General features: G+C 40.5%; 2 protein-coding genes across 2 annotated transcripts in view; one reads left to right on the top strand and one right to left on the bottom strand.

Annotated features, from left to right (window-relative positions):
* The window catches only part of LOC134083863 (CMRF35-like molecule 1), a 5,634-nt gene extending 741 nt beyond the window's left edge, over positions 1–4,893 (top strand). The window contains exons 2-7 of the mRNA XM_062539832.1: positions 1–237; positions 653–730; positions 3,232–3,336; positions 3,675–3,779; positions 4,122–4,171; positions 4,466–4,893. The exon at positions 1–237 is cut by the window's left edge and continues 75 nt beyond it. Coding sequence (XP_062395816.1) covers positions 1–237; positions 653–730; positions 3,232–3,336; positions 3,675–3,779; positions 4,122–4,171; positions 4,466–4,735 — 845 coding nt within the window. The 3' untranslated portion in view covers positions 4,736–4,893. The remainder of the gene's footprint in view (positions 238–652; positions 731–3,231; positions 3,337–3,674; positions 3,780–4,121; positions 4,172–4,465) is intronic.
* Positions 4,894–20,336: 15,443 nt separating this feature from the next.
* LOC134083789 (zinc finger BED domain-containing protein 4-like) lies at positions 20,337–23,271 on the bottom strand. The gene is made up of 2 exons (XM_062539827.1): positions 21,461–23,271; positions 20,337–21,327 (listed from the first exon to the last, which is right to left on the bottom strand). Exons 1-2 carry the CDS (start codon positions 23,048–23,050, stop codon positions 21,055–21,057), a joined length of 1,863 nt encoding a protein of 620 aa, XP_062395811.1. The 5' UTR covers positions 23,051–23,271; the 3' UTR covers positions 20,337–21,054.
* Positions 23,272–25,057: the final 1,786 nt, after the last annotated feature.

Genomic DNA, 25,057 nt, shown 5'->3' with positions numbered 1-25,057 from the left:
TGGCACGTGACAACGTTAAATACTTCTGCAGAGATCCATGTACACACGAGGATGTCCTTATCACATCTGATTGCCAGAATGACTCTCAACCAAGATTTTCACTGTTAGACCATGGGGATGGGGATTTTGTCGTCACCATCTCTAAAGTGAAGTTTACAGACGCTGGAATATACTACTGTGGAGTTGATCGCTCTATCAAAGACACATTTGAAAAAGTCACATTAAAGGTGACTCCTGGTGAGTTATACTTGTATTTCTTTGTATTGCTTTGCAGACATTTGGTTGTGATTTGTTTTTGTCATGGAAAACAAACATGTGAAAATTTGTTTACTATTAGAATATCTTACATTGACACACAAGACAGCACTGGCTATTGGATTGTATTTTAACATGGGCAAACTAGTACACACTCACACATAGAGAAACTTCCCATTAATGGATTCAGGAAGTGGTATTGTGGTTTATGAACAGGAGTGTTACCATGGTAACAGCCGTGAGGAGAGGCATTGTAGCCATGTTTAGTGATATTTATCATTCATGTCAAAATAGCAAATGAATTTGGAGCACACCCTAAATGCACCTCAGCTCATTTTCAGACTAATCACATGATTATATATCTTGCATTGATACATGTCCCTTTGATATTTTGCAGCCCAAACAACACAGCCTGTTGGCCCATCTATTACACAGCCTGGGTCCAGCACGGACCACGACGTGGAAGACAAAAAAGGTTAGTCTTTGCTTACTCAGTGGTTTCCTTCACATGAGTCAACGCATGATAAATGCTCACCAGTAAAAACAATATGTGCACTTCCACATTACGGGCCCTGTTTTTGACAGTCTGGAATGAGCCTATGTGCATTTACTGTAGGGTGTGTTCCAAGTTCACGTTTGGTATCTTGACATGAATTATAAGTATCATATTGATATGAATAAATGATAAAAGACGCAAGGTTCAAATGCAAGATGGTACTCTCATTAGTTTATTGGATGTTATACGAAAATCACATTAGTTAAAAACAAGTAGCATTTTTACCTTATTATTATGATAAGAGGTGAAGGGATTATGATAATGTGTACGTGTAATAACAGGGAAATCCTGCACCTTTTACTTCAGACCATTTTAATCTTGGTAAGTGTTGTTATTATTTTTCAGTGGCATTAAAATAGAAATGTGTTCATGTGCCTGACTTAATTTTTTCATCAACACACCACTAGATGGTTTGAGCAATGAAAAGGAAGATAACAAGTGTCTGTGCCCAAAACTGATAGTCACAGGCTACCGTAATTTCCCGACTATTAGCCGCGGCTTATACATTGATTTTGCAAAATTTCTTCCACTATGAGTTAATACAGGGGGGCAGTTACAGTTTTTCTCAAATGCTAAAACACAAAAGCCAATCCTCTAAACCAAATGACCAGTTGTCTAAACACATTTACTAAATATAGCCACAATTTTTCCATACCATAAACACATTTCACATGAAAGACACAATTCTCAAAACACAATCCTCCGTTCTCATAAATCTAAGCACATTTTTCCTTGCTAAAACACATGTTGCAAAACATATTCTCAAATGAAAGCTCATGTGATGCAAAATGCTTGCCACAGTCAGCAATAACTGAACACAATGAACACACCTGGCATCATTCATTACACACAACGACTCAAAAATGAAGACACTTGTTGCTAATGCGCACAGTGACTGTGGTGTGTGTGTGTGTGGTGTGAACGAAGAAAATAAAAGAATTTCACACCCTGATCACGTTTTCAAGAGTACTGTTGTGTGCAATAGATCTGGTTTTTGCATTGAGTTGTGTTACAGTAGTGTACTTGGATAGCCTAGAAATCTAGACGCGCCCTAGTGGCCAAAAATATTTTTGCCACTGTAATATGGTGTTAATATGGTTTTGTTTCTTTTACAGTTTTTCTCAAAAGCTAAAACACATTTCACAAAAGTTTCCTCCATGTTCCCCAATGTCTAAACACAATACCCTTTTCTAAAGCTACATAAGCACAACCACACCTTCTCACTTCAAAACTCAAACTTTCACACCAAAAGAGCAGCTCGAAACTTTCAAAAATGTAAACACTATACACACCATTACACACTTCAGCAAAACAATTGAAAACACAATGCTCAATTTGTGAGAAGGTTCTTTGTTTCATAACTGCCAATGCATAGAGTAACGGATCTTCTTAGATCTCTGCAGAGGATTAGGCATTTGAAGAGTTATTTTCCAAAACGCTATATCCACCATTTTACTAATGAATTTTCATAAATATATTTTTTACATTTTGTTTTTCAAGTAATCTCAGTGAAACTGTATTGGGTTATGTTTAGTTGCAGTAATTTATCTTTACTCAATAAAAACAAAACAACTGCATTTTTATTACCTGAAACACACAATTACTGTAAATACAGTAACATGATTTGTTACAGTACAGTAATGTCTATAAAATGGATTTATAGCGTTTTGGAAAAGAGCTCTTCATTTAGAGTTGTGAGTTTCATATCAAGAGTACAAAAATTCTCCAAGTACTAGCCTGACAAGCCAAACTACACAGAAAAGTATTGGCAAAAATATGTTTGGCCACTAGGGTGCGTCTAGATTTCTAGGCTATCCAAGTACACTACTGTAACACAACTCAGTGCAAAAAACAGAATCTATTGCACACAACAGTACTCTTGAAAACGTGATCAGGGTGTGAAATTCTTTTATTTTCTTCGTTTCGTTTCTTCAAAATTATTTTATTTTCTTCACACACACACACCACAGTCACTGTGCGCATTAGCAACAAGTGTCTTCATTTTTGAGTGGTTGTGTGTAATGAATGACGCCAGGTATGTTCATTGTGTTCAGTTATTGCTGACTGTGGCAAGCATTTTGCATCACATGAGCTTTCATTTGAGAACATGTTTTGCAACATGTGTTTTAGCAAGGAAAAATGTGCTTAGATTTATGAAAACGGAGGATTGTGTTTTGAGAATTGTGTCTTCATGTGAAATGTGTTTATGGTATTGAAAAGATTTAGTAAATGTGTTTAGACAACTGGTCATTTGGTTTAGAGGATTGGCTTTTGTGTTTTAGCATTTGAGAAAAACTGTAACTTGCATAAAACACTGTCCTACAGCTTAAACACAATGCGGCTTACAGTATATGCGGGAAATTACTGTATACAGTATTATCTTGATGATTGATTGTCATCTGTTGTACATTTGACTTCAGGTGATTCCAGTGAGGAGGACAATGTGGCCTATTCAAACCCTTTTCCTCGGATAAAATCAGGGCCAGTACCAAAGGACACATCCAAACAAGCTGAGGGAGCACCAAGTATGTGTCATTTATGCAGTCTGTGATGCCTATCTTTCTTATCCAACACACTTTTGGTCTGATTTAGAGAACTGCTCTGGGCTGCTCATTTGAGGGGTGCCATTTATTTGGCTGTTTGAACTCAAACATAGACAACTTTTAGCCATAATCTCAGACTACCTTTTATTACAACCTTTTAGCCGTAATACAATCTTTACGTCACTGCAGTCTGAATGGAATGGATGCTACTGTATGGTATATGTATACTGTCTCTGTGTGTGTGAATGTGTGTGTACATCAGTGTTAGTCTGGCTGTGGTGGTGTTTGTGTAGTAATGATGTGTTGTTGATGTTGTCCAGGTGGTGTTGTGTACATTGGTGTTGGTCTGGCTGCGGTGGTGTTTGTGTTGGTCCTCAGCCTCTCTATGTTCTACACACAGAAAACCAGAGTCAGGAAGGCATCAGGTGAGAGATCATCTTCATACACACTCTCAATCCTAATCATTGGGCGCAAGTTTAGCAGCATATTTTGACCAGAGCTAGTCAAACGCACAAAGTGGGAAGAGCCAGATGAATGTTAGCTAATAAAAGCTTAGGCTAATGCCGACCAAAAGCAGGGTTGAACAATACATTTTAATGGAATCATTTCAACAGAGAGGTCTCATCCTCTTCGGCAAAGTCCCTGCCATGACGTAGACTTGCTCTCCGTTATCACTTCTGCTTTGCCATGAAACTTGCACCCTATTGACTCATCATCATACAGTACTTGTTCGCTGCCTCATTCACTCATTATTTCATATCCCACAGCTCCCTCTGCTGGACATACACCCAACACTCGCTCCGGAAGTAATTACCAGGTAAGCCTGTGTGTGTGTGTGTGTGTGTGTGTGTGTGTGTGTGTGTGTGTGTGTGTGTGTGTGTGTGTGTGTGTGTGTGAGAATGCACTTGTGATGCATCAAGTCTAACAGGGGAGCTACACCAACTGAAGTGTTCCATTCGTGATGCATAAAATCCATTTTAGAAGATGGGTCTATTTTTTTCGAACGAGCGCACCACTGTCGTGTCTGGTGTAACTACTTCCATTGATTATAGTGATTACTGCTACAGCATACACGTTGTCATGACTCTACCTTCCCTGTGCTTATACCCAGGTCCAGTGTGAGTATGCTGAGATCACAAGCAGTCCCTGTCACCCCACCTCCAACCAAGCCCCAGCCAGCACAGGCCCATCCCCTATCTATTCCAATGTCCTGCCACCGTCCAATCAAAATCCAGACTCCATGGACTACTCCACAGTTCGCTTTGATCGAGATGAGGAGTCTCTCCAGTACGCCACTTTGAGATTCACTGACCCACCAGCAGGGGGATACAGACACCAGAGTACCTCCGGGTCAGTTATCTACTCCACCATCAACCTCTAGATACGAAGGCACGATGGATGTTTGATTTTGATACTACCTACTTCTGGCATTTTTGTACATCTATCTATCTATCTATATTATTATTATTATTATTATTATTATTTATTGTAATATTGTTGCTGCTGTGGTAGAAGTGGTGTATCTTTCCAGAACAGAATGATTTACTGAATGATTAATTTCATTGAAATTAAAATTTGATTATGGCAACATTTTACATGGTTCTCGCTAATTGCTCAGACATGTTGACAGTGCCACTGAAACAGTGAGGATGCACTAGAGGATGTTTGCCATATCACACTTTTTCCTTTTCCTTCTTTCATCGTTATTAATCACCTCTCATTATTTACCTGGTCCAAGGTACTGTATGTTATGCTGACCCCCAGTATGAACACATTAACAAGTACAAACGCGCTCTCTCTCTCTCTCACACACACACACACACAACACACATACACACTTTTTCTTTTAGAACATGTCTCAAAGTCCCACCAGTCACAGAGGTCATCATAGCATGAAACACACACTTCACCACGTCCTTGACTGACACAGACCCAAACCCCACTGATATGAAATGCCCCCTCAGAGCAAGCTTAAAGGGGCCTTCCAATCACTAGATCGGTCACAGTTTCCTCTAAAGTGGCTGCTGAGGAAGACTAAAGAGACGCTCAAAAATAAATACAAACACACATTCTGGATGCACAGCAGGTCAGATGAACACAGAAATGATGCTTTGGAACAGGATAGTTTCTGTCACCTTTGTTTCCCTGGTCTCAGGTGAGTCATTTTTACTAACTAATGGAATTCTATCGTTATCCCCTGTCCTGGTAATGTAAAATACAGCAGATTGAACACATAAACAGGTATAAACGGATGTGTTTTCTTTTACACCTCATGGCTTACCACTCATTCTTACATGCATGATGTCATTAGCAAAGCGCTTAACTAAAATTTAGTAGGCTGACCAGTCCACATTGGAAGCTTTGGTAACACTTTATATTAGGACACACACATTCACCATTAGTTAGCTGCTTACTAACATGTCTATTAGTAGCATATGTGGCATTACGGGGAATTTGCCTTAGACTACGCCACCCCAGAAATTGTCAGAGGCCCCAGGGATACCCCAAACACATTAACAGGTCACATAAGTTCGTTTGACTGAATGCGCAGAGACGTGGTTTACCAAAAATATAATATAATTTATTGACAAGTCTATTCCAGGCTTAAGCTTGTTCTAGGGAACTTAGGGGAGGGATGCAACATCCTCAACCAAGAGGCAAGTAAGTCAGAGTGCTCCACAATGACAGATCAAGCTGGGTGAATAGTATAAGTCACTAGGCACAGCAAAGCACAGCACACAGTACACACTTTAAAGGGGTTCCCCATTTAGCCTAAACAAGGAACAGAAAGAAATACATACAATACACTAAACAGAAACAAAAGTCTAAACACAAACAGAACACAGAAGAGTCCAATGGTGCCACAGTCCTTGGCCTCCGTTGTACAGCTCACACCTTCGGGACTGCGGGACCAAACAGGGAGAGACTGGAGCCGTCCAACCCAGTCTCTTAGATGGACCTCCCCGAACCGGCGTTGGCCCAGCACAGAGAGAACAGACAGACATCACAGAAACGGAAGACATGACATGAAAACCCGGAAACAGAACAGCCTCGTAGGTTGGCTGCCACCCGATGTTCAGGCCTGCAGAAGTGGAAAACAGGAAATACAATGAGCTGCAATAAATTGCCACACGATGACCGGGTTGGGCCAAAACTGGGACCTACCATCTCACATAGAATGTAGACAACCAGTCAGCGGTAACTCTATAGCAGTTTGTGGCCAGCAGTCCTTTACAGATCTACAGGGATCCAGTGCACAGGTGAGTGAATCTAAAAGCATGGCCACTGCTTCTAACGTAACCTTGCTCATTTGTTGCAGCGGCAAACAAATAGCCAACCTGGCTTGAAACTCAGGGAAAGAACTGGGGTGGCAGCCAACCAGTGCCCAGGGCTCAGACCTATGAGGACAGGTCTGCTCCCCACTTATAGAGCACCAGCAGCCAGTCCTGGTGCTAGCAATCAGGGCAACGAGGGGGAGGGGCAAGAGGAACGAGTCAATTGCCATAAATAATCATACCAATTAGTTAACCCTGCTACACATATTAGCCATTTGTTAGTCATTATAAGTCACTTATTAATACCTTATTCTGCAAGACCTTATTCTACCCTTAATATACCCTTAATTAAGAATTTCCCCTATGTAAGCTCCTAATTACCCCTTATTCATAGTTATTAAATAAGTTGTTCCATATGAATTATGACCTAAATATGCATGCCTCAGTATGGGGCTTGTGAGGTGGTAGTACCACAAGAACAGTTATTCACCCCTAATAATACTTATCAAAGATGGTCTATTTGAATGGAATTAGACACTAAACCACCAGTGCTTATAGTGTACAAATAACTCATAATTAAGTCTTTGTAATGCCAAATATGTTCCCTATTCTAAAGTTGGGTCATTGTTCACATCTAATTCACAATAAATTTGGCACTTATTAACCCCCATGTGTTCCCCAAATTAAAGTTGCCTCCTATTCACACTTATTAACTGTATTACAGCACGCAGTAGGCTACACAACAAGCAGACAGCCAAGTTGGCACAAATAAAAAGAATATCTCTTTCATAATGAATAGGAGATAGCAAGAAAGGCAACATTTGTATGCTAACTTTCTTGGCTCCTGAGTAATCAAGTCTCAACCTCAAAACAGTTTTTTTAAAGTATAGGGTCACATGGTAAAAAAGACATCCGTTGTGAATCAATCTATAGCTCTGCTGTTTGAGGTCACAGACTCAGAATGAGAAAATTTGATTCAACAAAGACCTATAGTTAACAGGCAGCTAACACTACAGAACGGGGTATAGAGACTCACTTTCAGTTTGATTTACCTAAGCCCCATTCAGTTAGTGTTAGTTGAGGGTTTGCTATTTGGTCGACTGTATGTTGTATTACATTTTCAGTTCTTTCCCCTACGGACAGCACTTTGCTCTTCCCTATACTGACCTCAAACAGCAGAGCTAAGGATTGGATCACACCAGAGTTCTCCTTTAGTGTGACAGTATAGTGTCAAATTAATTGTGAATTAATTGTGAACAAAGATTCAACTTTAGAATAGGGAACATATTTGCCAAAAAGACTTAATTATTAGTTATTTGTACACTATTAGCACTTGTGGTTTAGTGTCTAGTTCAATTTGAATAGAAAGTATTATTAGGGGTGAATAACTGTTCTTGTGGTACTACCACCTTACAAGCCCTATACTGAGCCATGCATATTTAAGTCATAATTCATATGCAACAACTTACTTAATAACTATAAGTAAGGGGTAATTAGGAGTTTACATAGGGGGAATTCTTAAGTAAGAGTCTAGTAAGGGTAGAATAAGGTCTTGCAGAATAAGGTATTAATTAGTGACTTATAATGACTAACAAATTGCTAATATGCTACTAATACATATGTTAGTAAGCAGCTAACTAATGGTGAATATGTGTGTCTTAATATAAAGTGTTACCGAAGTTTTCATTATCAAATGGATAAAAAAAAGGCCAGCAAGGCACTCCTATGTGGCACTCCTACACCTATGTTTTTTAATCAGTCATGGCTGTCTTTTAGGCGTAACATCCTTTAAATCTTTAAGCAATGAGAGTAACATCTGTCCTTCCCTTTAAAATGTCCACACTATCCCTTTCTGACTCTGGTCAATAGGGGGCACCAGAGGGTTCTTTTGTATGGTACAGACATCTAAAGTTTGCCTACAAAAACCTGCCATCTTTCAGATCCAGTGTCTTGCAGTTTTTCCTATGGGAAGATAACATCGGGGTTTTGAATAATCTCTCCTTACAAAATCTTGTGTGGAGTAAGTCTGAAATGCTGACGTTTTGCTGAACACACTTTTGTCCTCTGCCTTCGAGTGGGTACTGTGATCTTCGGCATGTTAAAATGGTCCTACCCTGAACAGTAACCACAAGGGGTTGCTGTCCAATCAGCTAGAGTGGTAAGATCAGTCAGTGAAGGAGTTTTCCTGTATTTACAGACAGAGTTCACCACAACAAAAGCTACCAAACCACATCCAAAACCCACTGATGAGAAACTCAGCATCAGATTTGCCACAGACTCCTACTGAAGTGGCTGTCAAAGAAACCTAAAGAAACACACACGATAAAATACAGACACACGTCACTATGAAGGATCATAGGATGCCTTGGAACTGTTTGTGTGTCTTTATCATCGCCGTCTCTCTGATCTCAGGTCAGTTGTGTCTCTAAAATTAATATAAAATAACATGGAAGAGGATGCCACAGATAGCTGCCAATTCTATGGGCTCTCTCTCAGTCTATGTCTCTCTCTCTCTCTATCTCTGTGAGAACACTTTCTTGTTGGGACATGGGTTTGTTGTTCAGACTTTGTGATTAAGTAGAAAGAAGAATCAGTGCAATTTAGGTTGGTATCATGCTAATTACAACAACACTAGCATGTTTTGTGTGTGTGTGTGTGTGTGTGTGTGTGTGTGTGTGTGTGTGTGTGTGTGTGTGTGTGTGTGTGTGTGTGTGTGTGTGTGTGTGTGTGTGTGTGTGTGTGTGTGCTTAAGAGGGTAAATAGGGGGGGGGGGGGGGGGCATAGCACCAACAGTAGCCTTGAAATTACGTATAAAGGGTGTGGACAGCAAAAAAACAATGAAGATATGTTTAGACACTGTGTTCTTAACCCAGACAACTAATGTGACATCACAATCATACTTTTGATTGTGAGCCATGGTCATTTCATAAACGTTACACTTTTTATTTTTTCAGTGGTGAGATGTGACACTGAGAAAAAAACATTAAGAGAACCTGTTGGAAAGAGGGCCATCTTTACCTGCCTGTATGAAAAAGAGAACAAAGACTCCCCCAAATACCTAAAGAAGAGAGAGCATTACGCCAGTGTCACACTGGTTAGATCTGATGGATGGAGGGTTTGGACAAAATACGGGCGTTACGTCTTGAAGGATATCAAAAACAGTGACAGGTTTGAGGTGTACATTTTGAATTTGACCCTCGATGACGCTGGAACATACCTGTGTGGAGTTGAGGCCGGAGGGGTCAAAGACGGACAAGAAACTCACCTTGAAGTCTACAGCGAAACAGGTATTTCCACTCAAATTCAATGAATTAAAGTCACAATTTGTCATTATAAATATTGTCAGCAAGAACCTATGCCTAAACATGTCAAAATGCTTACTCATAAAAGGAAAAAGGCCGCACTTTGCATATAAACATGTTTTGTGCACAGACACGTTTCAGCTTAGTGCCTTCTTCAGTGTGCAGTCCAGCCTTTTTCCTTTTCTGATTAAGCATATAAGTTTGGCCAAGCACTCTGAAAAGAAACACACGAGACTGAGTGAAGCCTGTTCCTACCATACAAATTATCTAAACATGTCAATAACCAGGGAAAATAGTATTAAAAAATTGTCAAAATCTTTTAATTAATGCACTTTTTTTTAATGTGGGTTTTAGAGGGTAAAGTTGTTACTAAGATGCTTTAGAAACACATATCCTGTTTCGTTTGAAGGTAAAACGACTGCAACAACACCACCACCATCATCAACAACAGCAGTTGTGCCCACCCTTTCTGCACTCTCAGATTATGGTAGGAGTATGGCAGTGTACTGTATGTAAAGAGGTGATAAAAAAAAGTCCTGTTTGGTAGAAACATGCATGTTTTGAAATCTGCTGCACAAAAGGGAAATATTGAGGGTTGCTAACTTCTTGCATAAATCGCCTTGATCCTTAGCAAGTCTTACTCTAGTTAGTTGCTATGACAGTTACTATGACAATGGTTTGAAAATCAACAGGAAGTGTAACATTTTGTCTCAGAAGAACACATCCAAAAATAGACCCCCAAACAACACTTTCAAAACCTCTAGACTGTGATGAGCTTCAGCCAACTTCCTGTGTATGTTTATCGTTAGGATGTATGTTTCCCTTTATGTGTCTGCTGCATGGGTTGTTGCAGAGCTTTTTGCTTATGTCAAAAAAAGAAAAAAAAGAAAGGGTGCAGACATTGTTTGATTGGATAGCAACACAAATATATGTTTTCTGAAGTGTTGCTATGGTAATGGTGTGTGTGTCTCTCTGTGTGTGTGTGTTTACTTTCTGTCAATACTGTCTGTAGACACTCGCTATGTTTCCCTACAAGCTATCACAGAAAGTAGATTATGTCCATGCTTTCGGTTATGTGTGGTGCAATGATTCTTGTGTTTTGTGCTCCTGTACACAGGACAGCTGGTGCTTATTAGTACAGGTGTGGCAGGGTTTGCAGTGCTGCAGATCATAGTCATAGTCATAATCTGGATGCTAAAAAGGAGGCAGAGACCATCAGAGGGTAAGTAAACAAATGTGTCCCTCCTTGGCTAATGCATTCTAAAGATGGAGGCCGAAACATGGCTGCACTACTGGCGACTTGGGCGTACGTGTTCTTGATTGACAGATTCTACACTTACGAGAATACTTTGATTTGTTGGTGGAAGTAATTGCACATGAATGAGCACATAAAGATTATTTTGCTAAGAATCAACCCAAACATGACACAATGTTTAAGTAGTTGTTACCACATGCACACAAAGACTTAGGTATGAGCCCCCCTATACTCTCTCTTTTACGTAAACGGACTGTATTTCTGTTTCATGAGCAGCCCAAGAACCATCTATACCAGTTGGGGAAAATGCTGAAAAGGTGAGGGAATGGCATTATGGGACAATAAGTATTTTACTGTTCTGCTATTGGACATCAATCATTAATTCCAATGTAATTCGAAGAAGGATTGTCTAACACACTGCATAACAGAAAACATTCCTGATGCTTTATTTATAATGATTAGGAGACTGTTGACTATGATGACCATCCACAAGATCCATACACCAGCCAGATGGATTCACCTCACTACAGTCCCAACACTGACCCCTACACCAGCCAGATGGATTCACCTAACCACAGTCTCAACACCACTGACCCCGACACAATATACAATGAAACAGAGCTAGACAATAGTGAGTATGATGAAATATACCAGAATTTAGAGTTTGACGAATCAGATGCAATTTATTAAGGCCTGAACTACAAACACCTGGTATGATGACACGCTTGCATGCTTGTAATAGAGAGCAAATTGTAAATGTCACCAAAGGAGATAAGTGGTACTGTACACTAGAAACACACACACACACACACACACACACACACACACACACACACACACACACACACACACACACACACACACACACACACATAAACACACACACACACACACACACACACACACACACACACACACACACACACACACACACACACACAGCGAAACCATCAAAGAAGAGCAGATCTCGGGGAAATAAATGAAATGGATGAAGTTTTTAACTGGAAGTATACATTTTGTATTATAATTTCTGTGGAATGAGTTTCAATAAAATAAGTCACATGAAGCAATGCATAGTGAATGGGTTTCTTTTACATGTGACTTGCTATCAGTGGTGGAACAACTGCACACAGGGCCCTGAGGCAGAGGTGGAAGAGAGAGACACACACACACATGCACAACTAAGAATTAAAAATTATTTGAATGATAACAAATATGCAAGAAAACGTAACACAGAATGCCTATATATTATTTAGTGTATTTTCAAATATTATTTTCTAAAGAAATACTGCAAACTTGAAATCTCAACAACATTTCTCATGATTCTCTTTTGCCAGCTCTTGTTCAAGGCTTTACCAACTGTAGCCTTGTTTGTTTGCAGCACATTGAAGTCACAATATTAGGTTATTACAAGCAGACTTCACTCTTTGCTTTGGAAATGGAAGCATGTAATGACATGATACAAGTGTTACATTTCTGTTTGCAATTAAAAGTGCATTTTGAGCCTGGTGACCAATTAGTTATCTGAGTGGACTGCATTTCAACAGGCATAACTAATTTGCAAACACTCATCAATTCTATTTTTGAAATGGAAAGTAGAAGGCTTGCTAATTTTTATGTTCTTAGTCATGTTAAAATCGCAGTGAGTGTAGCCTATGTGAAAGAGTCCTCTCCACAACCTGAGCTTATAAATGGTGAGACTTGATAAATCTGCCTTGATCATTTTCGTCTCTACAGTCACTCCAGCCCCCCTTGTGCCTTTCCACACCATGAGCACTGACCCTCTGTACTGGCGGTACAACACACAGAGAGAGAGAGAGAGAGAGAGAGAGAGAGAGAGAGAGAGAGAGAGAGAGAGAGAGAGAGAGAGAGAGATGCGGAGAGATAAACATAAACAGATATCAGCGACATCTCTCTGTCTACAACACACAGCCCCACAATACTGCCAAAGGAAAACATGCAAGGCAGCCTAAGCCTAAGGCCTAAGTTCTGAAGCCATTCCTACAGATTTGTCAGTCTAACACCCGCCTCAACATTCTAAGGCCTCACTTCCAGTACTCATGATACCCACAATATTGAGGAAGGAAAATATGCAAGGCAGCCTAAGACCTTTGGCCCAGTACTGCATGTCAGAGTGGGGTCAGAGAGAGTTCACTACAACAACAGCTCACAAACCACATCCTTTAATGGATCAAACCAAACACATAACACCAAGACTACACCAAGAGCATAAATTAAGCGTTTAAAGCCTACCTTACAACTACTGTACATTTTGGTGTTATCATTCCATTCTAACGGTAATTGCATTGTTGCCTTCGCCCAGTTCCACTGTATACTCGCAGAGAACTCCTTAGACTGTTTGCAATTGTTTGCAAATGTTTGCCGAAAACTCAAGGCTGGCGTAAAAATGTTTGCAAACGTTCACCTATGTTTGAAAATTTAAATGCACCTCTGATGTAGCGCCATAGAGAGTTTTGCACATTGTGTGATATGTTGGAGGGGGGTCAGACAGAGTTCACCACATCCTTGCATGGAACAGACCAGGCAAGACCACAACTCCGCTCAAGCATCAGATTGGCAGATATGACAGACTCATATGAAGTGGCTGTTAAAGAAGGTTGAAACACACACACACGGATACATGAGCTAATGAAGGACGGCAGGATGGTTCGGAATTACTTATGTGTCTTTCTCATCTCTGTCTCTGTGGTCTCAGGTATGTTGTCTCTCTAAACTCGATCAATATTAAAAAGCATAAAAATCCTGGCACAGAGTATTAAGACATGTCTGAAGTTGTTTGTGTCTCTTAGTCCCAAGGCGTGATTGGTGGAAATGTGCTCTACCAATCTGTTGAGCAGACCTACAAAGCATTAACAGACTGTTCAGAAATAAATATGAAGAAGTACATGTATGCTAAATTTAAAAATGTGGAATGAAGATGGTACATCTACAGCCCTGTTGCTCTCTCTCTCTCTCTCTCTCTCTCTCTCTCTCTCGCTTCCTCCTCCGTGTCTTAGTTCATGTTCTCAGTTAATATTTCTGACGCAGCTTTAAGAATATCCTTAAGAATTAACAGCTGAAAGTTGTGGGGGCTGTAAAAACAAGTAGTCCAGTTTAGTCATTGTCTTGCTAACACTGCCGAGGCAAAACTTGATAAAAGGTGATAAAACCACAAGCAGCTCCAGGTCGTGAGCTATGATAGTATCACACCTTCTGCTCTTTATTTTTCAGTTGTGTGGAGTCAGACAGACAGGATGAGCATACGAAAACCGGTTGGAAAGACGGCCATCTTTCACTGCCCATATGAAAGAGCATACAAAGACTCCCCCAAATACATGAAGAAGAGAGAGCATAATGCCAGTATCACACTGGTTAGATCTGATGGACGTCAGGCTTGGACTTATGGTTGGCGATGCAATTTGAATGACAGGAAAAACAGTAGCAAGTTTGTTGTGTCTATTTTCCGATTGACCCTCAATGCCTCTGGAATGTACGTGTGTGGAGTAGTGGCAGGAGGAGACAGAGACCAACAGGAGACTGAACTTGATGTCTATGATGAAACAGGTATTTGTCCATACAAAATGATCCCTGGTGTCGATCACGAACGTGAACTCACTAAACTCATAATTAATTCTGAACATGAAACAGACAACTGGCTATGCTTCACCTGTTGCTCAGCAACATTTTTAATTCTTCCTCTTTCTTCTCAAGGTCCCACCATAGTGAGATATGATAGCATAACATCATTTTCCAACAGAACAACAACAGCAACGAAAACAACAGTAACAACAAAAACAACAACACCTGCATTCATCACTGAAATTTTGGCTCCTGGTAGGCATGACAATCATTTTACATAATGCAAGTAGTTTGTACACAGATGTTAAAAACACTCACACACTCACACTCACACACACACACACACACACACACACACACACACACACACACACACACACACACACACACACACACACACACACACACACACACACACACACACTCAAGGCAAGACCTTCAAACTCACCTGTTCCCCAGGTTTTGGTGAGCTTCATTCATCACACAGGATATATATGGTTATATTAATGCTCTAATCGGAAATGTGATGCTATGGAATGCTATGCTATGCTATACTAGTTAATCACACTTTATGCAGCAATACTGTACTATCCTAGGTTTTGTTCTGCACCACATACAGTTCTGGCAGCAGCTATAGCACAGGTGTTGATAGGGATTGTCATAATCGGCATCAGGATGAGAAGGAAGACAAGGAGATCAACAGAGAGTGAGTCAAGTGTGTGCAATCACACACACACACACACACACACACACACACACACACACACACACAGACACACACACACACACACACACACACACACCTACTGTACACTCCCTACAGTAACACACACACACACACACACACACACACACACACACACACTCACCTACTGTACACTCCCTACAGTAACACACACACACACACACACACACACACACACACACACACACACACACACACACACACACACACACTTAACCATGTCACATCTGTTGCAGGATCGCTGGCCCCTCTAAGTCTGACATTAAATGAAAGAGCTATAGGCCTATTGCAGGTAAGGCTCATCTTCTGTGTGCTTCTTAGAGAGCCAAAGTATGTGTAATAAAAAAGGAAAAGACTCAGAATGGAGTTTATTTGATCAAAAATCTCTACTGTGGTTTAGTAGTGTCTGGTAGAGTCACTTTTGATGAGTGAATGCTGTTTTCCTTTTAAAATTACCATAACCACTTGTATGCTATTTCACATACAGTGACATCAATACACATTACGTAAACATTTTAGGTAAAACATATCAAAGGTATGCTATGCAGGATTGGCGATTTTATCGCCGGTTTCGCTTTCACTTTTAATTTTTGCTCGTTTGAATGCTTGCATATTTCTCTGCAGAGCTACCCCTACAGCTTTAGCGTGTATATTTTTTACAAAACTCCTCAATCGGTCAGTCTGCCATGCCTTTTCATGAGACTTTACATGACACTTCCTGGAGTAGAGCATGGGTGCGTGCCCAAGGATTCCTGAAGTTGCAAGCGTGGTTCTACGGCTATAGACCACTAGGGCGGCTGAAAAAAACATTGTTTGACCGGTAATGACTCATTTAATCATATATAACAGTATGAAACAAATTGATTAACTGAAAAACGTTGCATAGTATACCTTTAAGATCAAATTGAAAATACCCATATATTAATATTTTACAAAATATAATTCAACGTAGTAATTAATTTAGCTGACACTTTTATCCAAAGTGATTTACATACAGCATATAAATTATACTACAAAGGCCAATCTTCACAAAGAAACTCTGGGTTAAATGCCTTGCTCTGGGGCACAATCATTGTAAGCCAGAAATTGAAAAACAGCTTCTGGCTACTGCATGCTAGCCCATCTCCCTACCACTGCCCTGTGCTTAAAGTAAATATGGAAACCAAAATCAGGAAAAACATTAGTTGGAAACAAGGTGGACATTTAGGACACTTGTGATCATCTTTACCAAATGACCAGATACGAGACCAGATAAGAGACACTCTTAGTTTCCTACTCTTGTGTCTGTTCCCAGGACAACATTTATGCCCAGGACACACCCTCCACTCAGCTGTTCGGCTCTGATCTGACCCAACACTCCACCGTCAGCGACCTGTCCACATCTCACTCAAACCCCACCCTCTACCCTCCAGTGGCCAATCAGAGGCTGGCAGAGATGAACACAGACTCACAAGGCCCTGTTTACTCCCTTCTTATGCTTCCAGAGGAGGCCTGGTGAGAGGATCCCAGAGAAAGGAGGAAAATGCATAAATGAATAGTTTTAATAAATCTGCAGTCAAGTCTTTTACGCAATTTCAACTTTTCAACAACTCTTAAAGTACACCTTTAATATGCTAGATGATTGGATGTGATTTTGCGATTGACATCTATAACACAGTGTAAATGTGAAATGTGTTAGTCATGAGAGAGCTTGTTACAACTATGAGATAAAGAACATATAGTCAATTGTTTTACATAAATGTGCCACAAATACACATTTAGATTTACACAGTGCCATATCATATATTAAGTTGATATTTTGATGTTCTTTTCTACGGCATGTTGTGTACTTAGCTCTTTCTCTCTTCATTTCATATTATTTTATTTTAGATAATATGTTAAAGCAGTTAATGGGTGCTTGTAGTCCACCTCGTTCCCTGCCATTACCTCAGCCGCAAATGTGGACATCCCTGCAGCCCACCTTCAGAAGGCGAGTTGAACATTTAAAGATAGATTGAGAGTGTACAGCAGTTCATGAGGTTTATTGTTGAAGACTCATCACATGGAAACCTGTTTGGCTCAGTTTGTTAACCATAATGTGCAGTTACTGTATGTTTGTTATTAGAGATAATAATTATAAGAAAATATTAGTTAACCCTTTCATGCGCAACGTCCACATGCGTGGACAGTAACTTTATCTATGTTTTCTACTTATTTATCATGTTGATATACACCAATCCACTTCAGGGCAGTTTTAGTAGGTCCTTGGCAATATATTAACAATATGTATCATCTTATATTTGGAATATTGACTGCTTGATGACATCATCAATTCAACATGAGTGACAGTAATGGCCATATGCTGAATGCTCCAGGCATATCTGTAAAAAGCTAGTACTCAAGAAGGCAAAATCATGTAAAAAAAAATATTATGCTATACAGGAGAGTGTGTTGAACAACTCTATGTTTTCAGAAATTAAATCGGATGTAAAATGGAGTTTGTAGACCCTATAAAGCAACTGTCCACGTATGTGGACGTTGCGCAACAGAGGAGTTAAATGGCCAAAATTAAGATTTTGGAACTAGGACTTTTTTTTTTTTTTTTTTTTCAAATATGATTTTAATTGCTTTAAATTACAAAGAAACAAACATTTGGTAAACATATTTATAAATAATGACCTAATTACATGTGGTAATGCCAAGGTGGTATGGTAATATGGGGGTAGTAGAGGGTTGGGTGGGTAGTAGAGGGGTGGGTATGAGAGTACTAGAGGGGTGGGTGGATTAGTAGTAGAGGGGTGGGTAGTAGGGATGTAGTAGAGGGGTGGTTGGGTAGTGGTGGTAGTAGAGGTGGGTAATATGGGGGTAGTAGAGGGGTGGGTGATGGTCGGTGAGCAATAATGGGGGTAGTAGAGGGGTTGGGCGGGTAGTATGGAGGTAGTAGAGAGGTGGGTGGGTAGTATGGGGGTAGTAGAGGGCTGGGTGGGTAGTATGGAGGAAGTAGAGGGCCAAAGTTTCCACATTTTCTGTCATTACATTTTTTCTTTTTTACCCCTTTGTTGCGCACTGTCCACATACGTGGACAGTAACATAACTTCTATATTAAGCATATTTTTTAAAAATTCCAACTGATTTTCAATATTTGGCTCATATAGAGTAATAAAATCAATACTAAAAAAATCTAGACACTTTTTTTCATAATGCGTGCATGAAAGGGTTAAGATAACACCAAGGGTGAATATTTTTACAGTGTGGCCTGTGCATCGTGGTATATCTTCAGGAAGTCCTGGTAGTACAGTGCACACCCCAGCCACACCTCAGACACAATGCACCCATCAGCAGTCTCCGACCCTGTGTCAAACCTCCATGGCCTTCACGTGTATCTTATCAGGTTTACCCTTCAGCTTAGAGTTCATAACAGAGCATACTGTATATAAAAGTGCCCCAGACAGATAATTAAAGATATTTTCTGTTTATATAACTTTGGCCATGTACCTGTATGTTGGTGCAACAAATGTATACTGTAACAAAATTGTAAATTGAAAGGCTTGCTTACTTACTTAACCCTTATAAGCTCTTCGGGTCTGTGGGACCCGTTTTCAGTTTTCATCTTAAGAAAAGTGATACAAATAATTATTTTTTCAAACTGAGATTCATTGGCCTTAGCTCATTTTGTGTGAGGAACATAATTCAGAAAAAAAAAAAAATGAACCCCCCCTGCATCCCCCCCCTGCACATTTCTATTACATACAGGGTCTTTGCGGGTCTACTGGACCCGGGGCTATAATGTGTGGAAATCATAGGTCCTGTGTTATCTCATTTCCCCTTTTAGGTTTCTGGGCCTGTGTACAGTATGTGTGTGTGTGTGTGTGTGTGTGTGTGTTTGTGAGAGAGAGAGAGTGAGTGAGTGAGGGAGAGAGAGAAAGAAAGAGAGAGAGGGAGAGAGAGAGTAAAGCAGGTAAATGGGCCCTTAGTGTGAGCCACCAGTGCAGTTCCCGCACAAGGTTGCAACATTGTTACAAAATTGGAGCACCCAACCCTAACCCAACCCCTAACCCAACAATATCTGCACCCATATTCCCACACATTTTACCATCTGTCCTGCGGGAATGAATACCACACAAGATGGCAAAGCGATTCTCAGTTCAGACTGCCTTAGAATTGATACTGGAAGAGACAGGGGGACTTGAAGATGATGCAGAGGAAGAGGTTTCAGAATCTGAGGATCATGGCAGATGTAGTGAGAAAGTTCAATTTCTAATAAATAATTCACTATAGTTCTGGAAAAACATCCTTCATTTGTACATTAGTTGATCATTGTCCAGTTATGGCTGTTTTAGGATGCATTTCCTAAGTTTGTTGCATTTGTGCAACAAAAACGAGTAGCACTTCTGTGCATAACCATGTGATTTAACAAAGGTAAAGGCAACAAATGTAACAAATGTTGTTTATATGACTTGCAAATAGGTTGAAGTAAACATCTGCTGAGAATTTTAACAAAAAAAGTAGAGATGTCCGATATTGGCTTTTTTGCCGATATCCGATATGCCGATATTGCCCAACTCTCAATTTCCGATTCCGATATCAGCCGATACCGATATATGTTTTTTCCCCCCCCTCAAAACTCATTTAGGTACCTAACATCACATCTCCTATTGTAGAATTAACACAACATCCTTAATGTTATTGTGATGCCCCACTGGATGTATTCTTGAATGCAACAAGGCTGTCCAAATTTTGTCTATGCAAAATAAGAAAAATACTTCAACTTAATGTAGGGAAAAAGTGCCATGTTTATTTTTTTAATTGTTTGAAACAACAGTTTGAATTACACTCTCCCTGTCATTCACAGATGATAAAACATTGTAAGTAACTGAAAACTATGTGCAACATAGCAGCATGTAACCAACTAAAATAACAGGCATGGTGACACCATGCATGGTGTATGATGGTGTATATGACAGGCTACTATTTTTCTGTGTTTCTTAACTAAAACTTATCACTTTAATTGAATGAATCCACACAATTGCAATGTGGCAACTATACTGCACAATTTTGAAAACTGCGCTTTTGTTTGAGCTACAAAAAAGCAGGTTTGAGGTGGGGTACAAAATGAAACATTTTAAAGGTGTACAAATCTAAGCAGCCTGAGTCCCTAGCCCATTGCTCGGGCTAAAGCAATCATTGAAATTATAAACTGGGCTCAATCAGCACCGCTCTACATGAGCAACAACAAAGATGTGGTAGTGTGCCATAAGAACAGGGAAGGCACAAAGTTTCAGTCCAGACCTTCCAGAGTAGTAAACAAAGTCCTCCTTTAGTATTAGTCCAATGAACAGGGCTAAAAGACTGACTGGCCTTCATAACAGGCCTCACAATCATTGACAATATAAACATTCACACTGGGCTCAATCTACCCGGCTCTTTCAAAGAGTAACAACATGAACGAATATTAAAACAAAAAAGGCACAAGTAATAAAAACAGCTTCAGTCCATACCAGTAAACATAAAGTGCAACAAATGAGGGTAAAAAAAAACTGATGCTGATTTGCCTATATGACTGGTCTAATTTTTTCCCTTGTCCATATCTGTGAGGGGTAGATTTTTCTGAATGAAAATGAGCATCTCTGCATTGTTGCAGTGTATGCGATTTCTCTTTTCGTCTATGACATGGGAGACGGCGCTGAAGAGCCGCTCGCTGTCTACACTGGTACAGGGCGCAGTGAGGTACTTGCGTGCAACTCGGGCAAGTGCAGGGAAGCGCATCTGGGTGGAGCTCCAGTACTTGAAAGGGCAGGCTGTCTTGAGGATGGTGACTTCTCCCAGGTATGCATGAACCTAAATGAAAAGTAAAACAAAAAAACAAAACAAAAACAGAAAAGTCTACTTACTTCAAAGCACTACAGGCATATGTTATTTGATTAATTTTCATATGAAGCATTCAACAAATCTGCTGGTAAAGTTTACTCACCTGTGATGCTGTTTCGCCTGTAGTTGCTTGTGTGGCGACATCATTCTCTGTGAGGATTTCTTGGTACATGTCCTGCAGGCTTCCTTTTGCCTTCTTAGGTGGGGGGTCCTGGTCCTCCTGGCCTGGATCATCTGCACTGGCACCAGCAGCGTCTTCTCGTTGACCATTGCCCACACTGGCCATTTCATCCACAACTTTCAGCAGCATATTCCGTGCTTCCTCCTTCTTATCCGGGTCAAAATAACGGTCTTTGTAGCGAGCATCAACCATGGTTGCAATTGCATAAAGCGGTTCAGTTTGAACACCATCAAAGCGTTTGCTGACCGCTTCCAACAGCGCATGTTTGGCAGTTTGCACACCTTTGTCAGATTCATCCGTCTTGGCAAGCAGCCGCGTGAGGGACACGACACCAGGGATAACATCAGCAGCAGTGGCCTCTGCACAGCTGATGTCCCTGGTTAGCTGCTCAAAGGGTCCCAGGAGGGTGATCATCTTCTCCATTATCCCCCACTGGCTTGCTGTCAATGTTGTGGGGAGTTCATAATCAGCAGCATATGCACTTAAAGCCCTCTTTTGTTCCACCAGGCTCTGCATCATATAATAGGTGGAATTCCACCTGGTGGAGACGTCTTGTTGCAACTTTTTAACGGACATATTGAGTTCTTTTTGTATGTCTTCAAAACGACTGCAAGCAAGTGGTGAGTGCTTAAAGTGTCCTACCACTCGCCTCCCCACCGCCAGGGCATCTGCAATACTGCGCTGAGTGAGGGCACCTCCATTCACTGCGAGCTGTAGAGTATGTGCCATGCAGGGCAGACTTGGGACACCAAACTCCGACGCAGCTTTAGCCATGTTCCGTGCATTATCTCTGACCACTACGTGCACATTCTCCTTGGGGATTCCCCACCTCTCGAACATCCCTTCAAACGCCGATGCGATTGCTTCTGCTGTATGAGACCCGCGGCACTCTTGGGAATGAAGCACAGCCTTTTTCAGCGCAAAGTCTTTATCTAGCCACTGAGCAGTCAAGCTCAACATGCTCACCTGACTAACGCTTGATGACCAGATGTCGGTCGTGAAGCTAATGTATACAGCATCAACAATTAGCTTTTCGACGTGGTTGTAAACAACGCTGTACAATTCCGGTAAACACACGTCTGTTAAATACCTGCGGTTGGGCATGGTAAAGCGTGGCTCGAGGAACTCCACAAGTTTGGTGAACCCTGCGTCTTGTACGATCGAAAAGGGCTGGTTATCCAGTGCAATACACTCGATGATTTTCCGATTTATGGCTTTTGCCCTGGGATGGTCCTTGGCGTATTTCTGTTTTTTCTCGGTGCAATCTTTGAGCGTCAACTGAGTCTTTTTCACTGCCACCGCTGCCTGGCCCTGTTGCTTCTTCTCATTGCTTTGGTTGACAAATGCCGCGTAAATCTCTGGATGATTCAGCTTGAGGTGGTTGATTAAATTGGAAGTATTGAATGAAGACGGTTTGGTTCCGCCTCTCGGAACTGCCGCTTTGCAGTCATTGCAAATTGCGAATTTAACATCCGAAGTACACACTTTAAAATAATTCCAAACCGCAGACATAGCGTTGAAACCATAGACAGTAAAAGTGAAACAGAGCGAGCAACTTTGTTAGGGCAGCCATCCACGCGTGTTTGTTTGTGAGTTTCAAGACGCAGCTTGATGAGGTCATCAAGACTCATCACCTGTGCGCCGGTAAACGCTTCAGGAGCGCATAGGGGTGTAACGGCAGGGTTATTTTATCGGTTCTTCTAAGGGCAAAAAAATCCGATACCGATATTAACAGATATTACATTTTATGCTAATATCGGGCCGATACTATCGGCCTTCCGATATTATCGGTCATCCCTAAAAAAAAGGTTTTAATATGTTGGATTAAAGACCCCAAAATGCCATGGGTCTACCAGACCCGGCAGGACCCCCTGTGTAACCAAAAAACGAAGATCCTATAAGGGTTAAATAGACGTTGAGTGTGAGTGAAAAAAAGGTGAAGATGCAGGTCTTCTGTCGGTTGCATCAGAAACACCTGCAGCCCACTGGGATGACCTGGAAAAGAGGTAGTAGCATTTTATTGTGGGCAGCCTAAGCACACCTGTGTAATCATGTTATGTAATCAGCATCTTGTGAGGTGGATGGATTATGTCAGGAAATGAGAAGTGCTCACTAAAGCCTACCTTACACTGACAAGATTTGGGAAAGATTCTTGAAAGATTGTAGTCTTTTAACTAATGCCCCTCATTCCGACTTTACTCAAAAGACTACAGTCTTTCAAGAATCTTTCCCAAATCTTGTCAGTGTAAGGTAGGCTTTATACAAATTTAAACAGATTTGTGAACAATAATTGAGAGAAATGTATAAAGATAAAAAGCTTTAGTTCACAAACATAAATAAACAACATATTCAATGTTAACTATGGAATTTATTTGAACCCTTTATCTTGTGAAGGGAGATGCTGTGTTTGAAATCATATTTCATTGATAATGATATATTTCATGACATGACATGTTGCAAAGGTTTTTTTTCCCCCCTGAAGGCTCTTTAGCCTAAAACCCATACAAAACGTGGTGCATTTATCACAGCGGTAAAGGTAGTTCCACTGTGCCACCGGCCAATTATCTCTCTCTCTTTTCATGAGGGAACAAAGTCCTTTTTCTTATCATTATGAGCATAGATCATGACAGTACAAAGTCTTCGCGTAGAGAATAGAACATGTCTATGAAAGTATTCTCTTCAACGTATCTCCCAGTAAGAAGATCACCAAGTAGGTAAGCCAAATAAATAATTCAAGCTATGGACTGACCTGAGAAATTAATTCTTGTAATTGCTTCGACAGACAATGAAGTTAAGTTCATGTCTGCACTTTTGGAACTTAACTACATAGATAAGGATTGTGACTAAACATTGACTAAAAGGAAAATAAACAATACATGACACAATTGTGTAAATTAATTTTGCACACCTGTTTTTAGAGACTTGTATTTCCTCTTATGACCATCTATCCTGTCTGTGCTAACAGTAAAGGAGAAACACCACGCAGTGAATAGTAAAGAGTGAACACCCAATATTGCATGTTTAGCTTTAAAATGAATACATCAATAAATAAACAATTGACACTCTTATGTGCGATTTTAGGAACTCTACTGTATGATGAATAAAAATGAAAATGCACAATCTGGACATTTTATCTCAGCCTCACAGGAACGCTATGCACCTGCAGATAAGAAACTGGGCATGAGCGAGAGGAAGAATTTAGGGAGGTTTCGACCAAGGTCATGCTGACTTGTTTTAGACTACACTGTGCTTTTCTTTAATAAAAGAACCTTATTGTGTCGAAGAGCTCAGAGACTAACCTGACTTTTGCCAGATCCTGTAGTTCGCTGTCTGCTTCACACAAGGATCTGGGACTTCTCGATAGGAGATGTATTTATGAAGGCGGGTCCTTGTAAAACATCCTCGCATGTGATTTGATAAACCACTTGCCTGTTATCTTGAATGACGTGCTAGGCTTCTTCAAGCTCTTGCCAAACCCGGTCGGAAGAAGAGTAAAAACATCCTTGCCACCAATAAATG

The sequence above is a fragment of the Sardina pilchardus genome, chromosome 1 (genome assembly GCF_963854185.1).
Source record: "Sardina pilchardus chromosome 1, fSarPil1.1, whole genome shotgun sequence".
In the NCBI taxonomy this organism is placed as follows: Eukaryota; Metazoa; Chordata; class Actinopteri; order Clupeiformes; family Clupeidae; genus Sardina; species Sardina pilchardus.
This window is presented reverse-complemented; position numbering and strand designations above follow the sequence as displayed.